Below are 27,700 nucleotides of genomic sequence, written 5' to 3'. Positions count from 1 at the left end.
GAAGTGAACCATGGGGGAAACATCAGACTAGTGCGCTGTGGGTGGAAGTCTCAACTTAAGCACAGGTACATCGCTGGAAAAATTCAAGAAATAATTCAGAAAACTCAGGCAGTTCCGGTATGTGAATTCAGATTTTAAAAATCTGGGAATAAAATCAGAAAGCGATCACAAAGCTGCTGGGATTGCTGCAAAATCCGAATTGGTTCAGTAAGGTCCATTAGGGAAGGAAACCTGCTGCTCTTACCTGATCTGGCTCTAGTCACACACCAACATAGTCGATTCTTATTTGCAGAGTGAAGAGGCCTAGCGAGCCATTCAGTTGTACCAAACTGCTACAAAAAATAATAAAACTGTTCTTTCAGTAGGTCAAGAAAGGGCTTTAAGGGTGGCCAATAAATGCCAGCCTTGACACGGATGTCCACAGCCCAGGAATGAATTTAAAAGCCTTCCCTGAAGCTACACCACCTAACGTCTGTTCTACTGATTGAAAGAAAGGGGATGTAGGGGTGTATGTATTTAAAAGGGGCTTGGAGAACGTACTAACAGCACACTCACGTTTAAACAGCACAAGTTTCTCCAAGGGTTTCACATAACAAATTGCTCCATTTCCCCAGTGACACACTGACACAGTAACACACAAGACCTTGTCCTCTCTCTACCTGTTTGATGGTGAAGTCATTGATGAGATGGTGATTGTGCTCATTCAGGCTGCAGTGCAGGGTCACACAGTCGCTGTGAACCAACAGGTCCTGTAAGGTGCTTATTCTCTGGAGACCAAGTGACTTTTCCACTCCGTCTGGCAGGTATGGATCATAGAAAATCACATTAAATCCAAATGTTTTTGCTCGTAAAGCCACTGCCTGACCAACACGACCTGTAACAGAAAAGGGTCACGTGAGACGTCTGAAACAAGTACCATCCTCCTTTATGGTTAAGTTGGGACAAAGCACAGGGAAGGCAGTCCCAGGATCAATATCAGATTTGTGTAGAGTTAGCTAAGCTCAGCTGGGGCAGTCAGGATAGGTTTGGGCACTGTTCCTGCACCTGATCATTATCCAGGAAGTGCAGGAGACAAAATACACAGCCAAAGGCAGGATGGGTCGGCACATCACATTGGCAATCTTTCTTCCTTCTAACTGTAATTTTCTTTCACCAGGCTCCCAGATGCTTAGCTGTTCTCCTTAGCCACTTTCAAAATTTCTGTCTCTACCTGCTTTTCCTCCATCTCTTTATTCAAACATTGTCTCTCTCATTTCTCGCATTATGCTTATTGTCACATGCCTGATTTTACATGAGCCATTAAATCATTACCTATTCACTGATGCACTTTGCAAGCTCAATCTATTCAACGGAGGGGTGGGGTGGGGAGAATTGTGGGGTGGGTAATCATTTCCCCTCATTGTTCTGTTTTAAACGCTGAGTTTAATATCTTCCAGCTTTGGCAGAGAATATCCACTGAAAGCAACCACTCATCTGTTCTCGCTACAGATGTTTGACTTGCAGAATGCTTCAGCAATTTCTAGTTCTGCTGCATGAGTTGTGTGTGTGTGTGTGTGTGTGTGTGTGTGGGTGTGTGTGCGTGCGTGCGGTGTGCGCATGGGGTGGGGGAGCTAGGTAGGTAATAGAAAGAGAGGGCTATTCATTTGGCTTCATAGCATTACAAGACATCTAGCTAACATACCCAGGCCAATGATACCCAGAGTCTCTCCACGGATTCGGGCTGCTCCTGCAGCTACCTCTCGGATCTGTTCAACACTCGACACCCTTGTCCCCTCTCGCAAAGCCTGGTGGAGCCACGTTGATCGTCTGTAAAGGTTTAATATGTGACACAGTGTGGAGTCTGCTGTCTCTTCCACCGAAGACGAGGGAATGTTACACACTGCAATCCCTGCGACGAAAAAAGAATCGTGAATTTAACATTACCATTAAATGCACGCAAGCCTACTTGTTACTGGATTAGCATATTCCCTATTAATCATAGAATCCCTCCAGTGTAGAAGGCGGCCATTTGGCCCATCAAGCCTGCACCAACAACAGTCCCGACGTATTTATCCTGCTAGTCCCTCTGATGCTAAGGAACAATTTAGCATTGCCATTCCACCTAACCCATACATCTTTGGAGTGTGGGAGGAAACTAGAGCACCTGGAGGAAACCCACGCAGGCACAGGGAGAATATGCAAACTCCACAAAGTCACTCAAGGCTGGAATTGAACCCATGTCTCTGCTGCTGTGAGGTAGCAGTGCTAACAATGTGCCACTATTGATCAAGTTGACTTTACCAGTATTATTAATTGAGCTGGGAAAAAGGCAAGTCTTATCATTGAAGCATGGAACCATTCTCATTTTGGCATCCAATATTTGCACCGACCACATCCCAAACAAGTACAGAAGGTTAGGCATAGAACTAAGTTCCATCTGGGTTTGCTGCACAGGTTACGCACAATATAATGCTCCTACCACATCACTCTAAGCAACGAGCAGCTTTCGAATTACCGTCTCTGGACCGGGAGTTAGTCTATTCAGCCTGCAAAGACAAAACCTACATGTAATCTCACCCTTCCCACAATGATGCTGCCAGTCCCTAATACTTGTAGCTGCTCCAAAGACATTCCAGTTTCAGAACCAAATTAAGCTACTCCAGCAAACTACCAGACCAGCAAACAGTTCTATTCACATTGACACACTCTGCTCTCAGATCGCCCACCTTTTTTCCTTCATTCACCTATCCAGCTAATGTTGACATAGCGTCTGCAGCCTCCACTAATCCTGGAAGTCAATTCCACAACATCAATTTTTGTGGATAAAGTGGCTTCTAACTATTGCTCTAAATCTCTTACACCTACCTTGCACCTATGGTCACTCTTTTATAACCACTCAACTAAAATAGTTTCTATCTATCCTGCCTCATTCCTTCAAAGTCCGAAACATGCTTATTATATTGGTTCATAATAGGTTGTTAAAACCAGTTACTTGTTTTATTTCTTTTTCCTCAGACTGGGCAACGAATCCATACTCTACCCTACTGAATACTGTCGCACAGAGAGCAGGCATATGAACTGACAGGGGGATGTGAAGGAGAAGCATTCAAGCATTAAAGAACATTGAAATGTTTTTTAAGAAGGACATTTCAAACAGGCTTCCTTTGACTACATTCGAAAGTGTTGTTCTCTGTATCGCCATTAGGCTCAATGATTAAAGAAACAGTGCCCAATCCTCTCATGTCAGATGCTTAAATGCAATCATTTAATTGCTGCTCACTAAACTTGATGACAACGGTTGTATGTGATATTATTGCTTTGTTGGGCAACACAATGGCACAGTGGTTAGTGCTGCTGTCTCACAATGTCAAGGACCCAGATCCGATTCACTGTCTGTCCACAGTCTGCACGTTCTCCCCATATCTGTGCGACTTTCCTCCAGGTGCTCCAGTTTCTTCCCAAGTCTAAAAGACATGCTGGTAAAAGTGCAACGGTCATGCTAAATTCTCCCTCAGTTTACCCAGAGAGGTGCCGGTGTGTGGCGACTAGGGGATTTTCACAGTCACTTCAGTGGAGTGTTAATGTGAGCCTACTTGTGACTAATAAATAAACTTTAACTTTCTAAGGAGCAGTGGACTGCTGGATTGCAGGTTTCCATTCTGAGCAACATGGACATTTTTGTACGATTTTCAAAGTGGTGGACAATGACAGTAGTGAAAAGTTTAGTGAAAGTTTAGTGAAAAGTGCTGACATTTCAAGGCATCCTGCCCAAAGTGTAGACTTGGCAAGACAGCCTGCAACCAACGTGCTTCAAGGTGCCATTAGTCTAAATGGTACCTCAGAAAATCATCATTTTAAATCTTAATCGCCCTACTGGAAATGCTCTCATCATCCACTTATCCCCTCTCCCAACAGTGGGACAAGATCTGGAACTCATCAGTTAAGTCAAAACAAAAGGCAAAAAACTCTCACTATTCTAAGGGACAATACAGAATTCCAGTGTGCTGTCCCAACATGAAGGGAAAGTCAGTGATTATGGGAAAAGTAATTTATGTAGTAGCAGGGTAATAAATACACCAACTACAATAAATTAACAGTAGTCACTAAAATCAATGAACAGACAATACAAATAATTATTTGTTGCACTCAACCCTCAAATACATCAAACGGGACATGCATCAGACCAATTAATGCAATAACAAGGTGCCAATTAGCCATCATACGTGAGTGGGGCAACACAGTAGTCTTGTGGTCACCACTGCTTCATTGGGAGTTGGTTTGATTCTCCTCCATCTCACAGCTCCCTAAGTGGGCTGTAGCCCAATCCCTTACCCAAATCTGCAGCCGATTTGATGTCGACATTGTCGTAGCCACTGCCAATCCTGACGATAATTCGAAGTGCTTTGAATTTCTCAAGGTCCTCTCGTGTTAATGTAATGGTGTGGTACATCAGGGCACCCACCGCTTCATTCAGTACCTGCATTGAAACAGAGTCTGATCAGTCTGGCCTTTTCATCATGTACACTCAGGTGGATGTAGCACAGGTATAGATGCAGGGATCATAGCTCCCCCTATGGTCTACCTTCGCAAACTTCAGTCACGTAAATTTTAAAAATTGATTATTCAATAGTGCAAGTTAAGCGATTGTAATATAACAGTCATGAGTTTTCATAGCAAAGTACAAATTAGGAGGATAACTCAAAATAAATATCAAATTGAAGAGCAATAAACCACAGACTATTTAATCAAAGTCTGCTGGGTTAGGCACAACAGGACATTATGGTACAACGTTTTCTGCACCATCCATCAAGCATTCATAGCTTGCATACTGCGTAGGTTAAAAGTTCTCTAAATACTAGCTCTTGCTGGATGCAGTTCTACAGGCTTAAGTCACCCCTCCCACCATCCATTTGTTCAAACACACACATAGCTATTTATGTGCAGCATATGCAATATTCTTATACACTCATTTCAACATCTGTCACTATACAAATCTGTGTCAATGTCAATCTAACGCCGCTTTACACTTTCCAAGCAACTCTCAATTGAATGGAGGAGGATACAGCAAAGCTTTGAGAGAATGGTTCCAGGAAAGAGGGACATCAGTTACTTGACTAGATTGGACACATTGGATCTGGTTTCCATAAAGAGAAGATATAGAAGAAAGTTGATTGGGGTGTTCACAACCATGAGGAGCCTGACCAGGGTTGACGGAGACTGTTCCCACTGGCGAAAGAACCAGGGGATGCCAATTTAAAGGTGATTGGCAAAAGGAGCAATAGTGGCATGAGGTGACATGTTTTACCCAGTGAGTTATTAAAATCTGGAATGCAGTGTCTGAGAGCATGGTGAAGGGAGATTTCATTAAAGCCTTCAAAAGTGAATTGGATAATTATCATAGAATCCCTATGGTGCAGCAAGAAGCCATTTGGCTCATCAAGCCTACACTGACAACGATCCCACCCAAGCCCTATCCCTACATATTTATCCCGCTTGTCCCCCTAACACTAAGGAGCAATTTAGCACAGCCAATCAACCGGACCTGCACATCTTTAGACTGTGGGAGGAAACCGGAGCGAAGCCGCGCAGTCACAGGGAGAACATGCAATCTCCACACAGATAGCGACCCGAGGCCAGAATTGAACCTGGGTCCCTGGCACTCTGAGGCAGCAGTGCTAACCACAATGCTGCTGAACCACTGTGTCATTGTCTAAAAAGAAAAGAATTGCAGGCTAAGGAGAAATGGCAAAGGAAAAGGGACTAAGCGAGTTGTTCTTGCGGGCAGTCAGCACGGATATGACCTCCTTTCTTTGATGCAACCATTCTACAAAAGGACTGAATCCGAATGAGGAGGTATAAAAATGACCCAAGCCACTGCTACACATTTGGTAGCTTATCCAGCTGCATGAAAATTTCATGCATTTTGCTTCACTGAAATTGAAATGACAATGCAGCACATCAATTAAAAATAATTTGTATTATCTCCAAATTTGCAGATGACCCAAAGTTGGGTGGGAGGGTGAGCTGTGAGAAGGATGCAGAGATGCTTCAGTGTGATTTGGACAGGCTGAGTGTGTGGACATCTGCATGGCAAATACCGTATAATGTGGATAAATGTGAGGTTATCAACTTTGGAAGCAATAATAGAAAGACAGATTATTACTTGAATGAATGTGAATTGAGAGAGGTGGACACTCAGCAAGACCTTGGTGTCCTCGTGCATCAGTCGCTTAAAGGAAAGACGCAAGTACAGCAGATAGTAAAGAAGGCAAAAGGTATGTTGGCCTTGCTTTGATATTACATGAATGCAAAAATACTGCAGATATTGGAAATCTGAAATAAAAATAAAAAATGCTGGAACACTCGAGAAAGAGTTAACTTTCCATGCTTATCAACACCGATCGTGGGTCATTGGCTATGTAACCTTGGTGTGCAAATTGGCTGTTGTATTTGTCCACAAGAACTAGGAGCAGGCCATTGAGCCCCTCCAGCCTGCTCCGCCATTTGGTAAAATCATGACCAATATGATTGTCGCGTCAACTCCATTTTCCTAATTTGCACCCATAACCGGACTCCTTTGCTATCAAAAATCTAACAACCTTGAACAAATTAAATGATCCAGCCTCCCCTGCTCTCTGGAAGAAAATTCCACATACTAATGGATTCCAAGGGAACAAACTTCTTACCTCAGCCTTAAACGGGAAACCTTTAACGGGAAACCTTTAACTTTTACACTCTGTTCCCTGTTCTAGACTCCCTACAAGGGGAAACATCCTCAGCAACCACCCTATCAAGATCCCTCAAGATCTTATATGCATCAATAAAATCACCTCACCTTCTAAACTCCAACATGTATAAGCCCAAGCCATTCACCCTTTCCAATTAAAATTTTCTTCATCCCAGGAATCAGCCGAGTGAACCTTCTCTGAACTGCTTCCAATCCAATTATGTCCTTTAAATAAGGAGATAAAACTGTACATTGTACTCCAAATGTGGGCCATTTGATGGGTGCTGCATTTTAAATTAATTAATTTCAGGTGGAAGCAGTTCAAGCTGTTCCTCAGTGACATGGAAACAGGCTACACGATTGGTCACCTCTCTTCTTTTTCAAATTGGTGTGAACACCACATCGTCTCAGAACTCATTCTGTCAACGCAACCCACTTCTTGCTTCCTTGACTCTAACCTCATCAAGCTAGTGACCGTTCAACCTCTCTTCCTGGCCCCCACGCCAGCCAAAACTGTTGAAAGTTTCCTCTTCTCTAAAGGTGTCCCCTCCCTTTCAAATCTATCACCTTTAACCCATTGACCCCAATGTCCTTGTAAAATATCATTCCAACCTCTTTCCCCTCAAATCTATGCCAATCATCCCTTCAATTCCATGTTTAAATGTCTCAAATCAAATGTCACCAGCATCCAGTGTAAAATGTCTATAACACTGCAACACAGCCTGCACCGCCTGTTTGTTTCCTTGCACCCAGTTACAAGATATAAACACTAACTCCTGCCTCGGCAAGATAACCACTGACTGCATGTGACCCAAAGACGCTATTGGTAGGAAACACAAATCCACCTCCTTTTCCACAGTCTTGAAATTTTTCATATTGAATTTTATTTTATTGTCCACGTTTCCCCAAAATGACTCAAACCACAAAAGAAAACACAGCCAGGTGGACGGTCCCTCTAAACCAGTTAAATGATTGGTCTGAAATTTCAAGTGATTTCACAGTCCTGAGCCCGCAGCAGGCACCCAGAACATGTCTTTGTCTCCAGCTTTCTCTCATCTGTCCCAGATACCAGCTTATTCTAACTGGAGATTGGGGGTGAAGATGGGTGGATGAAGTGGGTCCCATTTGCTCTGTCTAGCCCTGTCTGAGAGTTGTGGGGTGAGCTGTAGGCAGAGGGAATTATTAGAAGTGTTAGCTTGATGCTGCCAGTGCTATAATATTTCAAATTCCAGGGCCAGTGATGACTGCGCATCCGCCCTACTACACACTGCTCCCTATAAAGATGACAGCCGTTCATCAAATTGCACGTGGGTGGCATTGGTAGGAAATGCAGCCATAAGATAAACATGCACCTGTGGGATAAAAAACGAGGTGGATTAATAATTTGAATACAACATGTCATGGCTGCAAAGGCCAGGGAAGGGAGGTGGCTCGACCTACATGTCACATATATGCAAAGACATGATTTTTGGGGTCAGAAAAACGAGGTAACTTATACAATGTGATTTGCAGGTATACTGTCTTTGAAAATATAGCTGTTGTTGTCACTATCAATGCCTCTGCCAATTCCGCAAAGCAATAATTGAGTTTGCAGTTATGCCTTGACTGCACTATACTTCCTGGGGAGGGCAACATGCAGTAAAATCCCACCATTCGTGATTTCCTATTTCGTAAACACTTTTACTTGTGCAAAAGTCTGTGTACTTTGAACCCCATTGAAGACTGGTTTGAGAATTTCTTTCTGCATGTGGCCAGGCTTATCTGAGGGAAAATAACTTGTCCTTCAAGGCCCTACTTATTCTTAGGAACACACCTGGACATCCATACACTATTGCGAATCCAGATGTTGGTTTCTACACCCAAATACAACCTCACTTAGCCAACTAGTAGACCAGGGGGCCACTGCATCCAAAGCTTACTCCCACCCCCCACCCCCATACAAGTTTCAGCCACATTCACAACATCATGAAAGCAAATCCATCGGCCACAGTCCATGACTGCCGGAAAGAATTCAACATCCTCACAGAAATAGGGATAACAGGTCATCTGGGATGAGGTTAGAGAATGCCTGCTAGCCTGAGGCTGTGAATGATTTCACAGGTTACTCCAAAGTGAGTGTCGAAGTGGCCAAGATTTTTGAATTGGCAAAACAAGTAGATGGGGAGGGATTTGAAAATGTGATGATGTGGATGTGCCGGCGTTGGACTGGGATAAACACAGTGAAAAGTCTGACAACACCAGGTTTAAGTCCAACCGATTTATTTGATGGTACTAGTGAGTGTACCATCAAATACATCGGTTGGACTTAAACCTGGTGTTGTCAGACTTTTTACTTTGAAAATGTGGCCAGGAGTGTAGGAGTTGCATCAGTCTCATCAAGAGGAACTCTCTGCACAGAAATTGGTGGAACAAATTGAGTGAATTTAAACAGGTGCAGGGAGAAGAGCGTAAAGCAGCTCATTTTACACCCAAGACGATGCTTGACCTCAAAAGATCTGAAGATCTGAAAAAACAGGTGACAGACATCAGAAAAAACAGATACAAACATGGAAAGAAGCATTGTCTTTTGTAGTGTGATTAACACAGCTACTGCTCCTTCCTGATTAACAAAACTGAAAGGCAACAGATGAAGCATTATTCTTTATGAACCACGTCTAAATCAGCCATTTCACCCATTCCCTCCACCCCCCCAGTACTCAAATTGTGATAGATTTTCTATTGTTTTATTCAACAATTTCACCAACAAATTTCTCTACAATACATTTCAGAACATAACTGTTTCTGCCTCTGTTCCTTCATAGATATTGAATTTTGGGATAGCTGGAACCTATCTAAATTGACTCCTGTTGTGCACTATTTGCAATTTCGCCCTTTTAGATTTTGCAGGAATGTAACTCATGTGAACAGCGGGACCTTACTCTCTACAAATAACCTAAACATCTTTCATTCTTCACCTGAACTCTTTGCTGGGATTTATTCTGAGAAGTACGCCCCCTTACTTGTCCAAGTCTTCACCAGTGAGCAATCTTGGACAGCAAGTATCAGCAGAAATGTAACCATAAAAGGCATCATAACCAAACCAATCCTGTCCTTACCTGATAGCTCCACAGCATACTCTTGGTAGCTCCTGCTGCCAAGTAAGTTAAAAGCAAAGAAAGTCCCTCTCACCTCCCAAGATTTGGTTGGGACCAGAGAGTACAATTCCATTTTATCCTTTCACAGTCTATTGAGCCATGTAGCACCAACTATGGGGACCTTGCTCCCAAGCCTTCACACCAAAACAACATGTGACGGCTGTTTGGAAACAAGCAACAGCACACAGGGATGTGACTCCCCTGGGAATTCGTCCTCTTGTGGAAGAAGGCATGTACAACTTCCCAGAGCAGTGGTATGGGAAATAAACATTCAGCAGTATTGTAACTGCAATTATCTTATTAAAATTAAATGTACTACCGCACTTATATTAAAAAAACAAAAGAAAATCCAAGAAGAATGCGTCTAAAAGCAAATCCAGAGTCACTCTACCTTCCAGGTCTCGTTAACACTATCGTAATTACCAGCAAACATCTGTACCTGTGCTACTTAGTTATGTAATATTTATTTTATACACCTGGGACAATGAATTAGACATTTTGTTCACTTTAAACAGCCAGGCAGGTTCAACTGCAGTTTAACAGGAAATGAAACATCCAGGGCAAATGACTGTCACAGAATGGTTGCATCACTGAAGGAGGCCTGCATTCAACTCATCATGTCTGTGCTGGCCCTCCAAAGACACATTCACCTACTGCCTCTCCATTTTTTCCCTGTAGCCCTGCATTTTCTTTCCCTTTTCAGATAATAATCTAATTCTGGAAGTTCACCACAGCAACTGCATTACCCTCTTCAGCTCTCTGTTACTTCATCAGAAAGCTCAAGCAAGTTAGTTAAACATGATTTGCCCTTAACAAATCCATGCTGAGTATCACTCGTTAACCTGCATTTGCTGTAGTGACCCATTTCCGAACAAGAGTGTAACATTTGCAATTCTCAGGTCCTCTATCACCACCCAGAGTCTGAGGAAGATTGGAAAAATATGGCCAACGCCTCCATAATTTCAACGTTCTCTTCCTTCAGTGTACTGGGATGCATATCATATGGTCTTTGTGCCTTAATTTGAAGTACAGCCAACCTCATTAGTTTTAAACTGCTCAAGTGTCTGAACCCACTCCTCTTTCACCATGATCTGGGGAGCATTTTCTTCCTTGGTAAAGATAGGTGCAAAGTATGCATTTAGTACTTCAATCATGCCCCATCTGCATGCATAATTCTCCTTGTTGATCCTTAAATCAGCCCCATTCTTTCTCTTTTCACCCTTTATATGCCTAAAGACTATTGGATTCCCTTTTACTTTAGCTGCCAGTCTTTTCTCATGCTCTCTCTCTCTGCTCTTATTTCCTTTATCAATTGCCCTTCTACATTGGGCCTGGTTGTCAATTGTATTTTCTACCTGATTTGTCAAAAGCACATTTTTTTTTGCTTCATCTTAATCCCCATCTTCTTTGTCATCCAGAGAACTTTGCATGTATTTGCCCAGCATTCTCTTTTGTGGGAATATACCTTGACTGTATTTCACTTAACCCATCTTCAAAGACAGCCCTTTGTTAAGCTAAAGTTTTCGTGGTAATCTTTGATTCCAATTGGCTCGGATCAGACCCATTCTTCCCTCATTAAAGTTGGCTTTCCCTTGGTTAATGATTTTTACTCTGGTTTGCTCCTTGTACTTTTCTATAGTCAATTTAAATCTTATGATACAATGATCACTTTTCTTTAAATGCTCCTCTAACACTTGATCTACTTGGCTCACCTCATTCTCAAGAACCAGGTCTAACAATGTCTCCTTTCTCACTGGACTGAAAACATGATACTTTAAAAAAAAATTCTCCCAAACGCACTATCAATTCTTGTGCTTCACTGCCTTTTATAATACTACTATCCCAGTCCAAGTTCGGATAATTGAAGTTCTCCATTATAACTATTTCAAAATTTTTGCACTTTGCTGTAATTTCCTTGCAGAGTTTTTTTTAACCTGTATATCTTTCCCACTAGTTGGCAGACAAGACTACATCGAGCAATGTAATTACACCTTTTTTGTTCCTTAGCTCTAGCCAAATAGATACCGTGCTTGACCACGCTTGGACATCTTTTCTCTTTCTTCAGCACTACAAATATTCTCCTTGACCAATACTACACGGCCTTCTCCTTTCCTCTCTTTCTAGAACACCTCATATCCAGAAATATTTAATACCCAGACCTATCCTTCTTTGAGCCAGGTCTCTAATTGTCACAAATCTTGTTGAAGCTTTTTGTCTTGTATTCATCAGGACAATTTTAAGACTACAAAATGTAACAGAACTGCTGCTTGATTGGCAGGTGGACGCCAATTGGTAGAGATATTGCCATGAAGAATGCACCAGTTAATGGTGACTGACAGTTAGCTGCCAAGCATCATTTGAAAATTTAAACCAGGCGGTATGACTCTGATTGGTCAGGGCATTATCCTGAGTAATGAGCCAACTTGTTATCACTTAACCATTTCAGTGCAATGTTAGGTATGCAGACTGCACATCCCAAAGCCTGGCAAATCATAGCAAACAATATGCCCCTTCTGCTGTCTGCAACTGGCAAGGTACAGATCATACGCAACAAGCCCATGCTTACACAAAATGTCCAACATTAGATGTAATTTTGTAAGTGGAGAACATTTGCTAAAGAATCCTCAGTATGCTAAAGATTACACTGACAGTCAGGCTCAGTGTGCAGCGATTGCACACACTGGAAGCTACAAGTATTAATACATAAGGCCCTGCTCTTTGAACAGATGTGAACGGTAAATAAGATTGAGTTGCAGGGCTATGTAGCCACATTGAAATATATAATTGTTGTTTGGAATCACAAACTTGATTGCTGAAAATAGACACTGTTTCAAAGTTTCTTGTCTTGCACTCATCAGGACAACTGCAACAATAACAGTCAGCGGAAAACAGCAACTTTACATTATATGAAGAGAATGCTGATTGGTTGGCAGGTGGATTCTAATTGGCAGATGCATCACCATGGAGAATGCATCAGTTAATGAAAGAACATATACACACGTTACACCTGCTTCAGCTAAACTATTTTTTGTTTCAGCAAAATAAGTGATCACCATTCGCTGATTCATTCCTCAGGCCAATGCCTTGATCGATCACAGTCAAGCTGACTGGTTTAAATTTTCAAACAATGCTTGGCAGTTAATTATCTGTCACCATTAACCGATGCATTCCCCATGGCAATGCCTCTAACACCCCTATTGTCGCCCTATTTGACCCGTTTTTTTTTTGCACGTTCACCATCTGGCAAGTAAATTACGTTTTAATTAAAGAATTCTGCGAATAAATCGTTGTTACAGTAGAAATCAAAACAAACTAATTTTTATACAGTATAAAGTTGCCGTTTCTCCTGACGTTGGTATTGTTACGATTGTTCTAATGAGTGGAAGACAATAATCTTCGACGCTATGTCTATTTTCGGCAATCTTCAAGTTCTATACGACTAAACAACTATCATATTGAAATGCGGCTATCTAGCTCTACAACTCAATCTTATTGACCGTTCACATATGCGCACTGCAGCCCTAAACTCGACGTTAATAGTTTCCTTCTTGTGTTGAATATGCAATACCATTACTATTTTGCTATTAGTCTCTAGCATTACCTCAATTCCCACACCATTGACATGAGTTTAAACCCTTCTCACAGACAAATCAGCTTGTCCTTACCTTTTCGTGTATCTCCTGAGTAGACTGCGCATCACAGAATGCCACTGTTGCGACATCTTTCAGGACTGGCATCTCGACAGTGCAATCCCGGCCATCCAACAGCGCCACTAAGGGCCGCGGGTGCATCGGGCCATTTAAAATGGGAGGACGAATGCCTGGAAACAAATGAAGCACAAATCAATGATTCCATCAAGTTGCAAGAACTGACTGGCAGCTCCTTTTGCAAGTTGATTTTCTATGAATCTATCAGCATTTTACTGAGTCATCTGCAATGTTTCTGTCACTTTCAACACTGGCTTTCCGATGCTTGACTCAGTTTTAGCAGTCATGCCTCTGAGCGAAATGGGGTTCAAACCCCGTAAGAAGGTTAGTAAGAACCCTGGCACACAATCTAGGCTGAGAATACCAGTGCATTACTAAAAGGAGTCCTGCACTATCAGAGATGTCATTGTTGAATGGGATATTAAATAAAAGGCCCTGTCTTCCCTCTTGGGTGTACATAAAAATTCCCAAGATACAATTCTAAGAGGGGACAGTTCTCCTGTGCACTCTGGGCAATACATATCCCTCAACCAACCCTAGCAAAACAGGCAAAAATCAGTGTCATTCTCTGACTATAATTTCAAGGTAGTGAACAGGTTGCTAAGAGCTTTGAGGCTGATTGAAGTAGCTAAACGCATTATTCAGAAAAATACAACTCATCATATACATATATTTTAATGTTATATATGTTCGGGTGTGACACTAAACTGTTTCGTCAAATTATTCCCACCATTAACACCACCAGTTACTTAAAGCCAAACAACCACCAGAACACTCTCCTAGTTTTATCTAGCGCAACATGTTCTTCTCAGACACAACCCAAGTTTGAAAGCATATAGAACTTGGCGTTTTCAACTTAAATGCAGATTTCAACAACTTCAGTCGTCCCACATAACACCTCAATGGAAATCTCAACATCAGCATTGATACATCCTTCCTGTCATTTCGTGCCCAGAGCCGGATACATGATTCTAGATCAATTTGTTTTTGAAATGTTTACTGAAAATTTTCTTATATTTTACAGAGCAAACAAACACAGATACAGATCCACACAGTGCTCACATGTACATTCCAACCCAACTGGACACAGGGCTCCCCATAGCCAGGGGACAAGCCCCTGGTACGCTTCCATACCCACCCCACCCTAAATCCCATCTAATTGCACCAGTAATTACAGTAACAATATAAAAACAAAAAGGCAGAGGAATGCCGCTGGAGGTCCAACTGGGCGCCCAAAATGATCCTAGGTCAATTTAGTCTGCCATTTACCTGCCCAGAAGTGAAGCAGGTATGGTGAGCCTCTGACCAATAGTCACTGCCTCAAACCACCCACGCTCTTTTTCTTTGCAACTTGCCCACCTGCCCAGAATCGTAATATTTTCTTACAGCAGTCATCAAGATCATCAGTACTGTGAATTCTGTGGACAATCCATCACCCCCAATAATTGTTGGGATGTAAAATTTCAAATTATGTTTCACCACAGATGAGCAAATTCAGATTCAAAAAAGCCAAGGTTGCTGATGAGTCAGTTGTAATCTCAAATCAATCTAGCGAACAGGGCACCTAAAATCAGCACAGTTCCGCAAAAGTCAAGTGAAATGAGTAATGTACTATTACAAAGGCGGCCAGGCGTCATTATTTCACATTTGAAAATAGCGTTGATCAGTGGGGCACTCTATACAAAAAGCACTTCTGACATAGGCTATTCTGACTTAATCCTGGGAGTTTCTCATGTATGTAATATTTATTCTGACAACTGGTAAAGTTAGCTGCCTGCATATTAAGCATCACTAGATGAATGGGTTTGGCCTCGGTATCTCATATAGATCACCAGGGCACCACATTCTGACTTCAAAGAAGGCGCTAGCACCTAAAGTTAAACAACTTTACCAATGCAGTTTTTTTTCTTAAAAATCATCTTTGTGCACAAAAAGACAATCACAGCATGTCGAAAACTAAAGAAAGCCAAATGGCTTTGTTCAAGTGGGTGGGGACTCACAGTTTTGAATATGTATGGTCTAGGTCATTGCGAATCATGAACAAATGTCAAGGCTGATAGGAATTTAGCTGCAGTACAGCCCTGACAATTCCTGCAGTCTAAAAATAGGCGCTTATCATTCCGACAGTAGACAATCAGATTCGATGCAATGCCTATGGCAACAAGGCAGACCATACAGGAAAAACAGCACAGCGACTGTAGCGTTGGATGGTTAACCCGTTAGAGGTCAAAATTAACTATTATCATCCGACTCAAACGTTTCACATGCCATAAAAAGTTAGAACAGAAGTTTTCCAAACTACGCAATGAAAATGCAATATCTTGAAAACAAGAAAAATGAGCAACTTCACTTTAGTTAAACGACCCAAGGCACTTCACAGAAGCTTTAAACAGAATTTGACACGGAACCTTAAAAAGGGGAGATTACAGCGAATGGAAATAGGTTTTAAGGAACTCTTAAAGAGGTGGAGGTGTTTGTTGGGGGAGAAGTGAGGTGGATAGAATTCGGGCTTAGCCTTAGTAACTGAGGACACTAACTGGAAAAGCTTTGAAAAGGACAATCCAGTTTCTCTTGTCCCTCCGCACATCTGAAGTCTGTTGTCGCTGGTATGATTCTGGAAAATCTCTTCCACAATCTTTCCAAAGTATTGCCACCTTTCTTGAAAAGAGTGGTTCCAGAACTGGGCAATAATGGGAATCCTAACCAATAATTTACGAAAGCTTAGCATAACTTTGCTGCTGTACTCTCTGGTGCTTTTTGTAAAGCCAGGATTTAGTATGCTCTTAAAACCATCATTTCAATTTCTTCTCTCCTCTTCAAAAGATGAGAAGCTAATCCAAGCTCTAATTTGGAACCATGCCGGAACTTGTACATCAATACTATCATCTTAGAACATACAGGGCTCCAGGCTAAAGGGAAAAAAGCGATAGTTGGAGCAGATGGTTGAAACAGGAGGAAAGGAAGAGTGAAATCAAAGAGCTAGAAGGGAAAACTAGCTTTGGGGGATGATTGGAGACAGGAGAGCACAAGAGAGAGAGGCAGCATGCAAATGAGGTAAATGAAAAAGACTGGGCAAGAAACTGCAAGCAAGCAAACACACACAAGTATATTTTGTAGACACAAGGAGTTGGATGATCAGCTTCTGCAGAAGACTCCACCATACAGTTCAGCTGCTTGCTGTTGGGTAAGCAGTGCGAGGGTCCACTGCAATAGCAAGGTGTTTTCTCACGGCACTGCCTGCACACCTGCACCCCCTTAGTGTATACAGGTACAGCTACTGCCAAGTTTTCTACCAACAGTTCCCATCATGTTGCAACAGCTGCGGTCTGATGGAGATGACAGAAAGTGATGAATGCAAATATCAGACTGAAGCACTACTCCCTTTGGAGCAATAGAAGGAAATTTGATACAATTGTGCGAGAATATGACAGGTTTAGATTAGGGAGACAAAGAAAAACTGTTCACCCTAGCTGAAAGGACAAGAATTGGGGGACACTGATTTAAGACTTTGGGCAAGAGATGGAGAGGGAGATGTGAAGATGCAACGAGTAGCAATGACCTAGAACACACTGCCTCAGGAGGTGGTGAAAGCAGAGATGCTCAATGAGTTCAAAAGGAAATTAGATGGGCACTTGAGTGAAATAAACCTGAGGCTTACATGGGTAGAGTAGGGGAATAGGACTGACTGGAATGCTCTACAGAGAGCTGGCATGCAATACAAATATATAGAGACTACCTACATGTTCATTAATTATGGATTCATATCATTCAAAAGAGGACTCCCATGTTACATACTGCTATTGTTGCTTAAATAAAATTAAAAAATGAAAACTGATAAAAGGCAAAATGTTATTAAATTCATCATTCTGTTCAGCAATATTTTGTTACATAAAAAGGGTGTGCAGATTACTTGAAATACAGCCCTTTCCTCCAGCTGCTTTCAAATGTATTTGCCTTTGAAAGGAGCAAGAGAAGAAATGCAAAAGCGTCTCTCGAGACCATCACTAGAGCTGGACCGAACGGAGACTCTTCTTTGCTCCTACGCAGCGTGGTGCTAACACACGTCTTGTTAGCAGATAGGGCTGAGTCTCCAGTGCACCGCATTTCACCTGAGGCAAAGGGTTTCACAAATGAATCATTACCAGCTGTGTCATTTGCTACTTGCAACAAAAAGGATTTTATCATGATTGATGGGGGCAATGCAGTTTGAAAATCTCTATTAGTCATCATCACATAGCAACACCAGGCTCTCTCTTTCTCGGCTGAGTGGTTTAAAACAGAAAAGTAGCTCAATTTTCCCTTCTATCCTCATCAAAGAAGGGCAATTCTCCTCTTCATTTTCCAGAAAGTATTACTTTAATAAAATTGCTTCATTTTCTCCCAAAGATAACAGCTCTTACTGGAGCACAGCCATCACGGAAGGGACCATTTCCTTTTTAACCCTGTGGCAGCAACGGAGGGAGTAGCAACTTGCAGTGAGGTCTGAAAGTAAGCAAAGTACATGCTCGGGCTGATTCAGTTTTGTTTCAGACAAAGCAGGCCGCAAAAACAACAGCTAAAAATGTTTAGAAGCATCATATTTGGCCAGATTTCAACTCAGGAATCTCTGAAGTGCCAGGGTAGATTGCGACAGAAACAGCACTTCATTCAACATCACTCCGGGTCGTGACGCGCAGTGCCAATAGTGACAAAGACACCACTCTCGGAGCAGCTGTTACAAATGCATATATTTTAAGATTATTTTTAGTTTGGAAATTGTAGTTTTTTAAAAATGCAAAATAAATTAAAGAATGCCTGGGCTGAGGGCATCACAGACAGACATGGGGTAATTACTGATCAAAGGAGTGACGTCACAACATGAGGTGTTAAAATTAAACAATGGAAGCCTCGTTAACAATCTCTCGAGGACACTGTCTTTCCGCGAGGGTTTATGCGATTCACGTAATTTCCTCAGGTCAGAGGAGCTTGAAGGTCACTGTTGCTCTCCTCCACCTTCTTCCGTTGGGAAAAAGATACAAAAGTCTAAGGACACGTACCAACCAAGAACCGCTTCTTCCCTGTTGCTGTCAAGACTTTTGAATGGACCCACCTCACATTAAGTTGATCTTTCTCTACACCTTAGCTATGACTGTAATGCTACATTCTGCATTCTCTCCTTTCGTCCCTATGTAGGTATGCTTTGCTTGTATACTAATACACTTGACAACAATAAAATCAAAGGAAAGCTTTAAAGTATCCATATACTACTCATTTCAAGTAGTATATGGATACCCACGTTAAATTCCAGCCTTGGGTGACTGCATAGAGTTTGCACATTCTCCCTAACTTTCCTCCGGGTGCTCCAGCTTCCTTCCACTGTCCAAAGATGTGCAGGGTAGGTGTACTGGCTATGCTAAATTGACCCTTAGCATCCCAATATGTATCAGTTAGGGGTAAATACATGGGAGTTACGGGAACAGGGCTTGGGTATGGTGCTGTTGATGCAAACACTATGGGCTGAATGGCCTCCTCCTGTAGTTTTGGGACTCTATGACAGGCGGTGTGTCACATTGCCATGGAATTGGCTTGAGTGGAGTATTGTTGCATCTGACAGTCTGTGAATCAGTCCGTGTCCGGAACAGCTTGGAGTAGAGGATCTGTCAGCAGATAGAGCAAGGAGCCGAGGGTCATCAGGAATCAAGGATGTTTCTGATTTGGAGTCACTCGCAAGGATGCTTTCTTAGGCTGGTAAAATCCAAAATCATGAAGTGTTGAAGTAGGGTTGGAGGATTCACCTAACCGGATGCTCATGAGAGAATCCCAAGAAACCTCTCACCTCTGGAATTAACTGAGACAACGGGGAGAAAAAAATGCAGTAAATCCTTGGAAGTTGGTTGGATTTCAGGAAACCTGAAAGGACACACAAAACTATAACATTTAGGGAGTTCTTGGCGCAAACTAAACGTAGAGTTCGGTTTGGAATTGTGGTTTAAAATATATACGCTGACAAGATAGTGCTAAATGCTTGTTTGCTTTCGTCAGTAAATGTTTTTATCCCTTTAAGACACTGGTGTTGCATGTTTTTTTTCAGTTAATCGTTGGCATTTTGATTTTTTAAGTTACCAATTCACCTAAGATTGTAACAGCGCAGAGTGGCAACTATGTCGCTTGCAGCATCAGGGCAAATTACACAATTAAGTACATTGGACTAAGTTCAGGACATGTACAAAACAGTATACGTTTTACATCTAAATTGGGCGTTTTGCTGTTTTATCAAATTGCTTTTGATTGTGTTTTCAGGATATCTGATGCCACTGTCATACCATAAAACTGCCAGAGTGACACAATGAGCTACATTTGCACTGCACTGGAATTTATTGGATTTGGCAAGATTTTTGTTGAGGCTGTGGTGGATTGTCAGAGGGTACTCCTTATCCACCTACCTTGTACCTCGATCCCCACGAGTTGCTGTAACTGACCCCACACCCAAGAGGAGAGGCTCACCATTTGTGCTCACCTTGGGCTGCAGTATCTCAGCCAGTTCAACAACATGAAGCAGACCAAGCTGATCCGTTGGGTTTATACTCACAATCTGAACCACATCTAGCCCAACTTTCAGCCAATTTATCCAAAAAAGATAAAGTCTCAGGTTACATACCAACGGACTCAAGAACATCTTCTTCCTTGCTGCTGACAAATTTTTGAATGGACCTATCTTGCAGTAAGTTGATCTTTCTCTACATATTGGCTACACTACATTCTGCACTCGTGTTTCCTTCTCTAAGAAACGGTATGCTTTGTATAGTGTGCAAGAAATAATACTTTTCACCTACATGTGACAATAATAAATCAATTCAAAATCAATTCCTAAGACATCACTGATGGGATTTGTCTATGGTTCAGTACATTTAATTGGAATCCACAGAATTCCTACAGTGCAGAAAGAGTCCCTCCAAAAACAGTATCCCACCTAGGTCCTCCCCTCCACGCTATCATTATTATCCCATCCATGGCTAATCCACCTAATTATCCATATTTTGACACTAAAGAATAATTCAGCATGGCCAATCCACCTAACCTGCACATCTTTGGATTGTAGGAAGAAACCAGAGCAGCTAGTGGAAACCCACATAGATGCAGGGAGAACATGCAAACTCCACACAATCACCCGAGGCTGGAATCGAACCCGGGTCCTTGGCGCTGTGAGGTAGCAATGCTAACCACTGTGCCACCATGCTGCCCATCTCGTACTACGTCTTCAAAACTGATCAGACAAATAAAGAAAAGCTCATCAGGGAGAAAACTGAGCGATGATTTAGACCATCATCTTGAGAACTCAAAGCAGAAACGATGACATGATTGGTAATTGTACTGTATATACTACAGAAATTGTAAAATGTCTTAATGCTTTAATAAATGAATTAAAAAAACAATCTGGTAATCTGTGGGCAGACATCATCAAAAGAATAACCAGACTGACAATTAGTTCGCTCATGACTGCCACCCCAGATGATACTATGTTCAGAGGCAGAAGTACGTTATGTAGAAAAAAGGAAGTTACGAAGAGGCACAGGCTAAAGTGAGTAAATCAAAGAGTTCAACGTGGAGGAGGTCTGAGCTCATCTATGCTGGATCTCAAAAAGAAAAATTAGAATTTTTTTCATGGCACAACATTCAGAGCTATGGAAGAACAAGAGAGATAGGTGTTCCTGTGTACACATCGCTAAAAGCTAGTGCACAGGTACAATAATAATCAAAATAGCTAATGGAATGCTGCTCTTCATCTCAAGGGGGGCAGAATTCAAACATGAGCAAGTAATCCTTCATTGGTACAGCCATGGTCATATCCTATCTGATGGCAACGCTGCTTCACAGCACCAGGGACTGGGGTTTGATTCCCTGTCTGTGTGGAGTCTGTACATTCCCCACTATGTCTATGTGGATTTCCTCCGGGTACTCCGGTTTCCACCCAAAGTCTGAAAGATGTGCTGGTTAGATGGATTGACCACGCTAATTCCTCCCTTAAAGTACCTGAACAGGCACTGGAGTGAGGTGACTAGGGGATTTTCGCAGTAACTTCACTGCAGTGTTAATGTAAACTTCCTTGTGACGCTAATAAATAATTTATTTTGAAATCTAGAAAATTTCTGTTCGGGCACTAAAACGCAGGCAGACGCATCAGCCTTGGAGGTTGTGCAGCTCAGATTCACCTGAGCAGTAGAAGAGATTAAAAGGTTAAATTATCAGAACAGGTTTCATAAACTTGCCTTGTATTCCTGGATTTTCAAAGGTTAAGGGAGTGTTCTAACGGAGTTGTTTAAAGCGATTAAGGGATTCTACAAGGAAGACACTGAGAAACCGTTTTCTCTGGTGGGGAAATTCCGAAGCGGATACCATCTGAAAATTTGAATGAGGTCACTTAGGAGTGAAATCCAGGAAGCATTTTTTCTACACAAAGGGCAATGGAACATTCAAACGTTCTCATTGAAAAGGCTGTGGATACAGTCAATTGAAGTTTACAAGATTGCAATTGACAGATTTGTTAGATAAGTGTATCAAAGGATATGGGGAAAAGGGCAGGTAAACGGAAATGCATTGCAGATCAGTCGCACCATAACCATGTTGGAATGGGTCGTGTTGAACCTCCAATGCTGTCTGGCTGACCAAACTGTTCACTTGTAAATGCATTTCAGAGCAGCCATTTTCTCAGGGCCACAAGGGGAGAAGCACCACACACGCTCCCAAAAACCAACTCCTTTGTCAGCCTGCCATACTGTTGAGGATTGGACTCTCCCTCTCTCTGACTTGTCAAAAGATTCAGCAGCACATAAATAGCAGCTCTAGCAGCCTGTGCTCAAGTACTGCCTACTCTTCACTGCACAGCCTGTGGTGTAAAACAGGGCTGCGTTGGCAGAACATTAGCCCCTCTCCCACTGGCCCATCTGTCCCACATGTCGAAGCAATAACAGACATCAGTGCAGACATCTTGGTATTCCGGAAACCTCTACAGGGTTAAGCAAACTGGGAGGGTTGCCAAGGGAATACACTGCTCAGGCATAGGCCTGCCCTTGTTCTCACTTGCACACTCGAGATTCCAGTTCCAAAGAGTTAACCCAAACTGAAATCTTACTGCAGACAGGAAACCACAAATGTAATCAGGAGTGCACACAACATTCAAACAGGCCTCTGCATTGTTAAGTAAACAGAGCTCTCCCAGACTAGCCCAAGCAGCACAGATTCCTACTTCTTTTTTCAAATCGCTCCCGTTTCCCCTCCCTCGGAACAGACAGTATTCAAAAAGCTGTGATAACGAACAAGCTACTCATTCAGAAACCCTGCCACTCCAGCAGATCAACATTGGCAAGGTTTTGAGAGAAGGGGTGGAGTGGGGGGGGAGAGTCAAAGGAATCTGTTCAGCCAGCATTGTTAAATTAAGCGGCTGCCCCTTTCATTGTTTTTACTGCAGCTCTTGAAAAATTCGTGCCTACCCTATGAAATGTTTTAATGCCTTTCTCTGCAATAAAATGATCAGCATTTCAACTTTCCAGGGATTAACTTCAGCGAGTTAACAAACCCAGGAAAGCAAACCATACATCCATTCCAACTCACCAAAATGTAAAGGTGCTTTAAAAACTTTGCTTGTAATTCAAGTGATTTCTCGGAGGAATGTGATTCTTGCAACTAAATTAAACGTATTTCTAACAAAATACAGGGGAGAGGTGGAATTGAGATCAGGGAAAGATCGACCATGATGTGACTGAACGGCAATGCAGGCCTATTTCTGTTCCTAATTCCTATGTTCCTATCCTACATTTATGTATGACACTACCTAAAAGCAACTTAGGAGGAAACTTACAATGCAAAGCCACCCTTTCAAGAGAAAAAGACAAATCTGAGGTTTTTCAGTACTTTAGAGCAGAATTAGCTGAAAACGTGGTCCACAAAACAAGGTTTTAGCATACCGGTACAGTAATATCTTGCTTAACAGTGCAGTTGCATTCTTGAAACATGCAACTTTAAAATGAAACAAAGTAAATTGGATTTGCCCATTACAATCAATGTGAAAGATGTAATGAGGTTCTAAAAGACCTTTCCCGTCAGAAAAAGACATTAAAACATAACACATGCATTAAAACAAATAACATACATTCCCAAATACATAAACAAAGCAACTTTTAAATAAAATCCATAAAAGAAATATGCTAACTCTTGCTATTTGCCTCTCATTAATTTCCTCTCCATCTCACCAGTTTTCCCACTCAACTCTCTCTCTCTCTCCCCCACTCTCCACTGCTCACTTCCTCAACTCGCTGTTTCCCCACTCGCTCTCACTTGCTACTTCCCTTACCCAAACCCTTGCTGTGAGTGAGCGGGAGAGGTTGCCAGAAAAATGGCGATTAGGCCTAGTGCAAAACAACACTAAAGCAGAAATTCCATTGGCAAACGCTCATACTGTTCCATTATATAAACTGCCCTTGTAAAAGCAGGGCAACTTAAAATGGAACTTGCTGCAGTTAATAACCCACAAAACTCAAATAACAGCAAGGAATAATGAGAGAAACCTAGGATGCATGCTTTAAAAGATGTTTACATTTATTCATTATGGAATAATAATAATGTTCCAAAATATGGAGATTTTTCAATTAAATTCCATTCTGCTTAGTCTCGATTAATGAACCTCTACCACAAACTAATTACTGTGGCACAGATTCACATGAAATCACCCTGCAGTAATTCCCATCAAGTAGTCCTCTTTTCCTTATGCAAATAAACATCACAAGTTATTTGTGGACGGTGGTGCAGTTTATGCCCATCGCCTCACGCATACACATATGCGTGCACTAGCAGAAGGTTATTTGTGGAGGGCAGCACAATTGCACGGGAGAATAGTAGCCACTGCTGTCTCGCAGTGCTGGGGACTTGGGTTCGATTCCGGCCTTGGGTAACTATTTGTCCATGTCGGAGTGGGTTTCCTCTGGGTGCTCTAGTTTCCTCCCACGGTCCAAAGATGTGCAGGTTAGGTGGACTGGCCATGCTAAATTGGTATTAGTGTCCAAAGATGGGTAGGTTAGGTGGGTTAGCCATGATAAATGCACAGGGTTACAGGGATAGGGCGAGGTGAGATTGGCCTGCATAAAATGCTCTTTCGGAGAATCGGTGCATACCCGTTAGGCCGAATGGGCTCCTTCTGCACTGTAGAGATTCTGTGGCTCTGTGTCAGGGATTAAGGGGGAGAACACTGGCTAGTTTTCTCCTGACCTTCTGATCCAAGCATATCAAGTCCATTCATGAAGCCACCCCATGTTACGATCATCTATCTTGGAGAAATCAAACTAACTAGAATCATAGAGCCCTACAGTACAAGAGGCGGCCATTCAGACCATCGAGTCTGCACCAACCATAATCCCATCCAGGTCCTATCCCCATAACCCCATGCATTTACCCTAACTAGTCCTCCTGACACTAAGGGGCAATTTAGCATGGCCAATCCACCGAATTCGCACATCTCTGGACTGTGGGAGGAAACCAGAGCACCCAGAGGAAACCCACGCATCCACGGGGAGAATGTGCGAACTCCACACAGACAGCCACCCAAGCCAAGAATCGAACCCAGGTCCCTGGTGCTGAGAGGCAGCAATGCTGACCACTGTGCCACCATGCCGGCCCTGTTGAAAACACACTTATTTTGCCATCCTTCACAGGAAAATTCTGGTGAATGCTTAGAATTCCTTGTGCTTACTCATCTTTATTGGTTCCAATACCAAAATATTTCAATTTTAAAATTCACGTTGGCCTCAAATCCAACCATGGCCTTGCCACTCTGCATCTCTAACCTCCTCCAACAAAGCAACCATCCAAAACCTCTGCAATCTTCCAATTCTGACCCATTTCTAAACTGGTTCATCACCCCCACATTGGTAGTTGTGCATTCAGCGGCCAAGTCTGCAAGCTCTGGAATTCCCTTCCATCTTTCTGCTTCTTTCTTCAAGGATCTCCTTCAAATTTAGCTCTTTGACGTGGCTTTTCGGTCACCTGTCTCAAATTTTGTTGATAAAAATTCTGGGATTTTTTATTTTAAAAAGATTACATATAACTGGAAGTTATTCAAGCATCACCAGGCACCCTCATATTTCAGAGTGTAGACTGGTAATTATTCTCTGATTCTACCTTTAGGAATGCCTAGTCCTCAATCAATAGCTTGTGTAAAGCTAGAACAAAACATAAAATATGGTGTTGCTATGTTCAGAAATGACCTGACTACAGACATTCAAATCTGGTTTAACAGCAAATTCTCTTGCTCAGTTAATTTGCTTCCTCGCTGCTTTGTTTGGGCATTCGAAGAGCTAAAACACCCACAAATTTTTTTTTGTTTTCCATCATGAGATTCCCATCCCAAGAGCCCACCCTCCTGTGCTAAAATATTTCAACGTGCAGAAATATAGACTGATGTCCATATTACAGGCTCAGGTTAAAATAGGACCTTGTTAAAACATTCTCACCGTGGTTCAAGACATTGGAGCCAGCTACAAACTACAAAGGAAGTGACTACGTAGAATAGGAGAGAGAGAGAGAGTGTCAGACAATGGACTGGGCTGTGAGCTACACAGGACAACTGATTGGGCTGTGAACAGGAGAGGAATAAATCAGTAGCGAAAGACAAATCTCATTAAACTGAGTAATTTTGATGTCAGGTTACAAGAGCCAAACTCAAGCTGCATGTTCATGTCAGCACAATATTGAATTTGAGCTTTAAACCCCCTGCCAGGTATTTATTATAAATATGCACTGTATAAATATAACACATTGATTGCCTGTCTTACTCTGCAAGGTCACAGAAACTGGCAACTTTTTTCACTTGTGCAGCACTCTCCTTCACAGGACGAGTTATGTCTCGTCAATGTTTCACTTTGAATCAAACTTGATTAGGTCAGACCTTGGACTGAGTGATCAGAGGAGACAGACTGAATTTCATCCACCTAACTTTGCTGACGATGACAAATAATGTGACCCATTCTTCACCAGAAACACCTTTGTTAGATAAACACAAATTATGCCAAGGTTTAAAATCAAGTTGGAAATTCAGTACAGCATTTCTAAATTCCCAGTCTACTTCAGGCTTTTTTTGTCTATACTTCATCGAAATAGCTGGAAAGACTACATACCCAAGGAAATACTTACATGGAGACATGAGACAAAATTCTACAACAGTAATACAGAATTGAAATCTGAATGTCGATGCCCATTCTTTGGAATAAAACTCAGCTATTATTCTATTAACCAAAAAATTAAATCAAAATGTAGGTCTTCAATGAATTCCAAAAGTCAACTTGTACCAAAATTTCCATAGAAGAATGACCATCATGGTTGAATGGATGCAGGACAATCAAGCATTTAACAATATGACCATGTAAAGAATAGCCACTTTGGCATGGAGGAAAACAAGGACAAATATGTTATTTGAAGCTCAAACACAGCTAGTGGCAACTCTAGCCAAGAGAAGGTCAACAAGCTTCATTCTGTTCCTTGGTTATAAGAATGCAACAACACTAGTGTAGTTCAGAACACAATAAACAATGACCCAGATCTCATCACAACTACAGCTCTCCTATTATTTGGGACTGTTGCATGCACAAAAGGACTAGCAAACCAAATTTTTAATTCTCAATACTGCCACCTAAATTAGAGGCAGAAGAGAATAAGTAAAAATGAAGGACAGAAATACAATTTAGTTGTCACATAAATGAATAGGCCATACCAAACAAAAAAAAATGTTTGTAATATCTAAGTGATCTGGGGGAAAATGTGGATGGTCTGATTAGTAAATTTGTGGTTGTCATGAAGATTGGTGGGAGTTGCTGATAGTGCCAAAGATTGTCAGATACAACAAGATATAGGCAGATTGGAGACTTGGCCACAGAAATGGTAGATGGAATTTAGTCCAGACAAATGCAAGGTGATGCATTTTGGAGAATCAAATTTAGGTGTGAATTATACTGTAAATGGCAGGACCCTGAGGAATGTTAACATACAGAGGGATCACGGCATGCAGGTCCATAGTTTGCTAAAAGTGGCAACACAAGTAGCCAAGGTGAAGAAGGTATATGGCATGCTTGCCTTCACCAGTCGGGCACTGAGTGCAAGGGCTGGGAAATCATGTTGCACCTATATAAAAC

General features: G+C 41.9%; 1 protein-coding gene across 4 annotated transcripts in view; it reads right to left on the bottom strand.

Moving 5' to 3' along the window:
- The window catches only part of LOC145351939 (C-terminal-binding protein 1-like), a 90,237-nt gene that overhangs the window by 13,797 nt on the left and 48,740 nt on the right, over positions 1-27,700 (bottom strand). For all 4 annotated transcript variants that reach the window (XM_080201742.1, XM_080201746.1, XM_080201743.1 and 1 more), the window contains 4 exons: positions 13,506-13,660; positions 4,312-4,456; positions 1,682-1,888; positions 660-874 (listed from right to left, as the gene is read on the bottom strand). In XM_080201742.1, the coding sequence (XP_080057868.1) occupies positions 660-874; positions 1,682-1,888; positions 4,312-4,456; positions 13,506-13,660 (722 nt within the window). The remainder of the gene's footprint in view (positions 1-659; positions 875-1,681; positions 1,889-4,311; positions 4,457-13,505; positions 13,661-27,700) is intronic.

Source organism: Carcharhinus amblyrhynchos, chromosome 13 (assembly GCF_965287045.1).
Source record: "Carcharhinus amblyrhynchos chromosome 13, sCarAmb.v2.hapA, whole genome shotgun sequence".
Lineage (NCBI taxonomy): Eukaryota > Metazoa > Chordata > Chondrichthyes > Carcharhiniformes > Carcharhinidae > Carcharhinus > Carcharhinus amblyrhynchos.
Note: the sequence above shows the minus strand (reverse complement) of the source record. Positions and strands in the feature narration are given on the sequence as shown.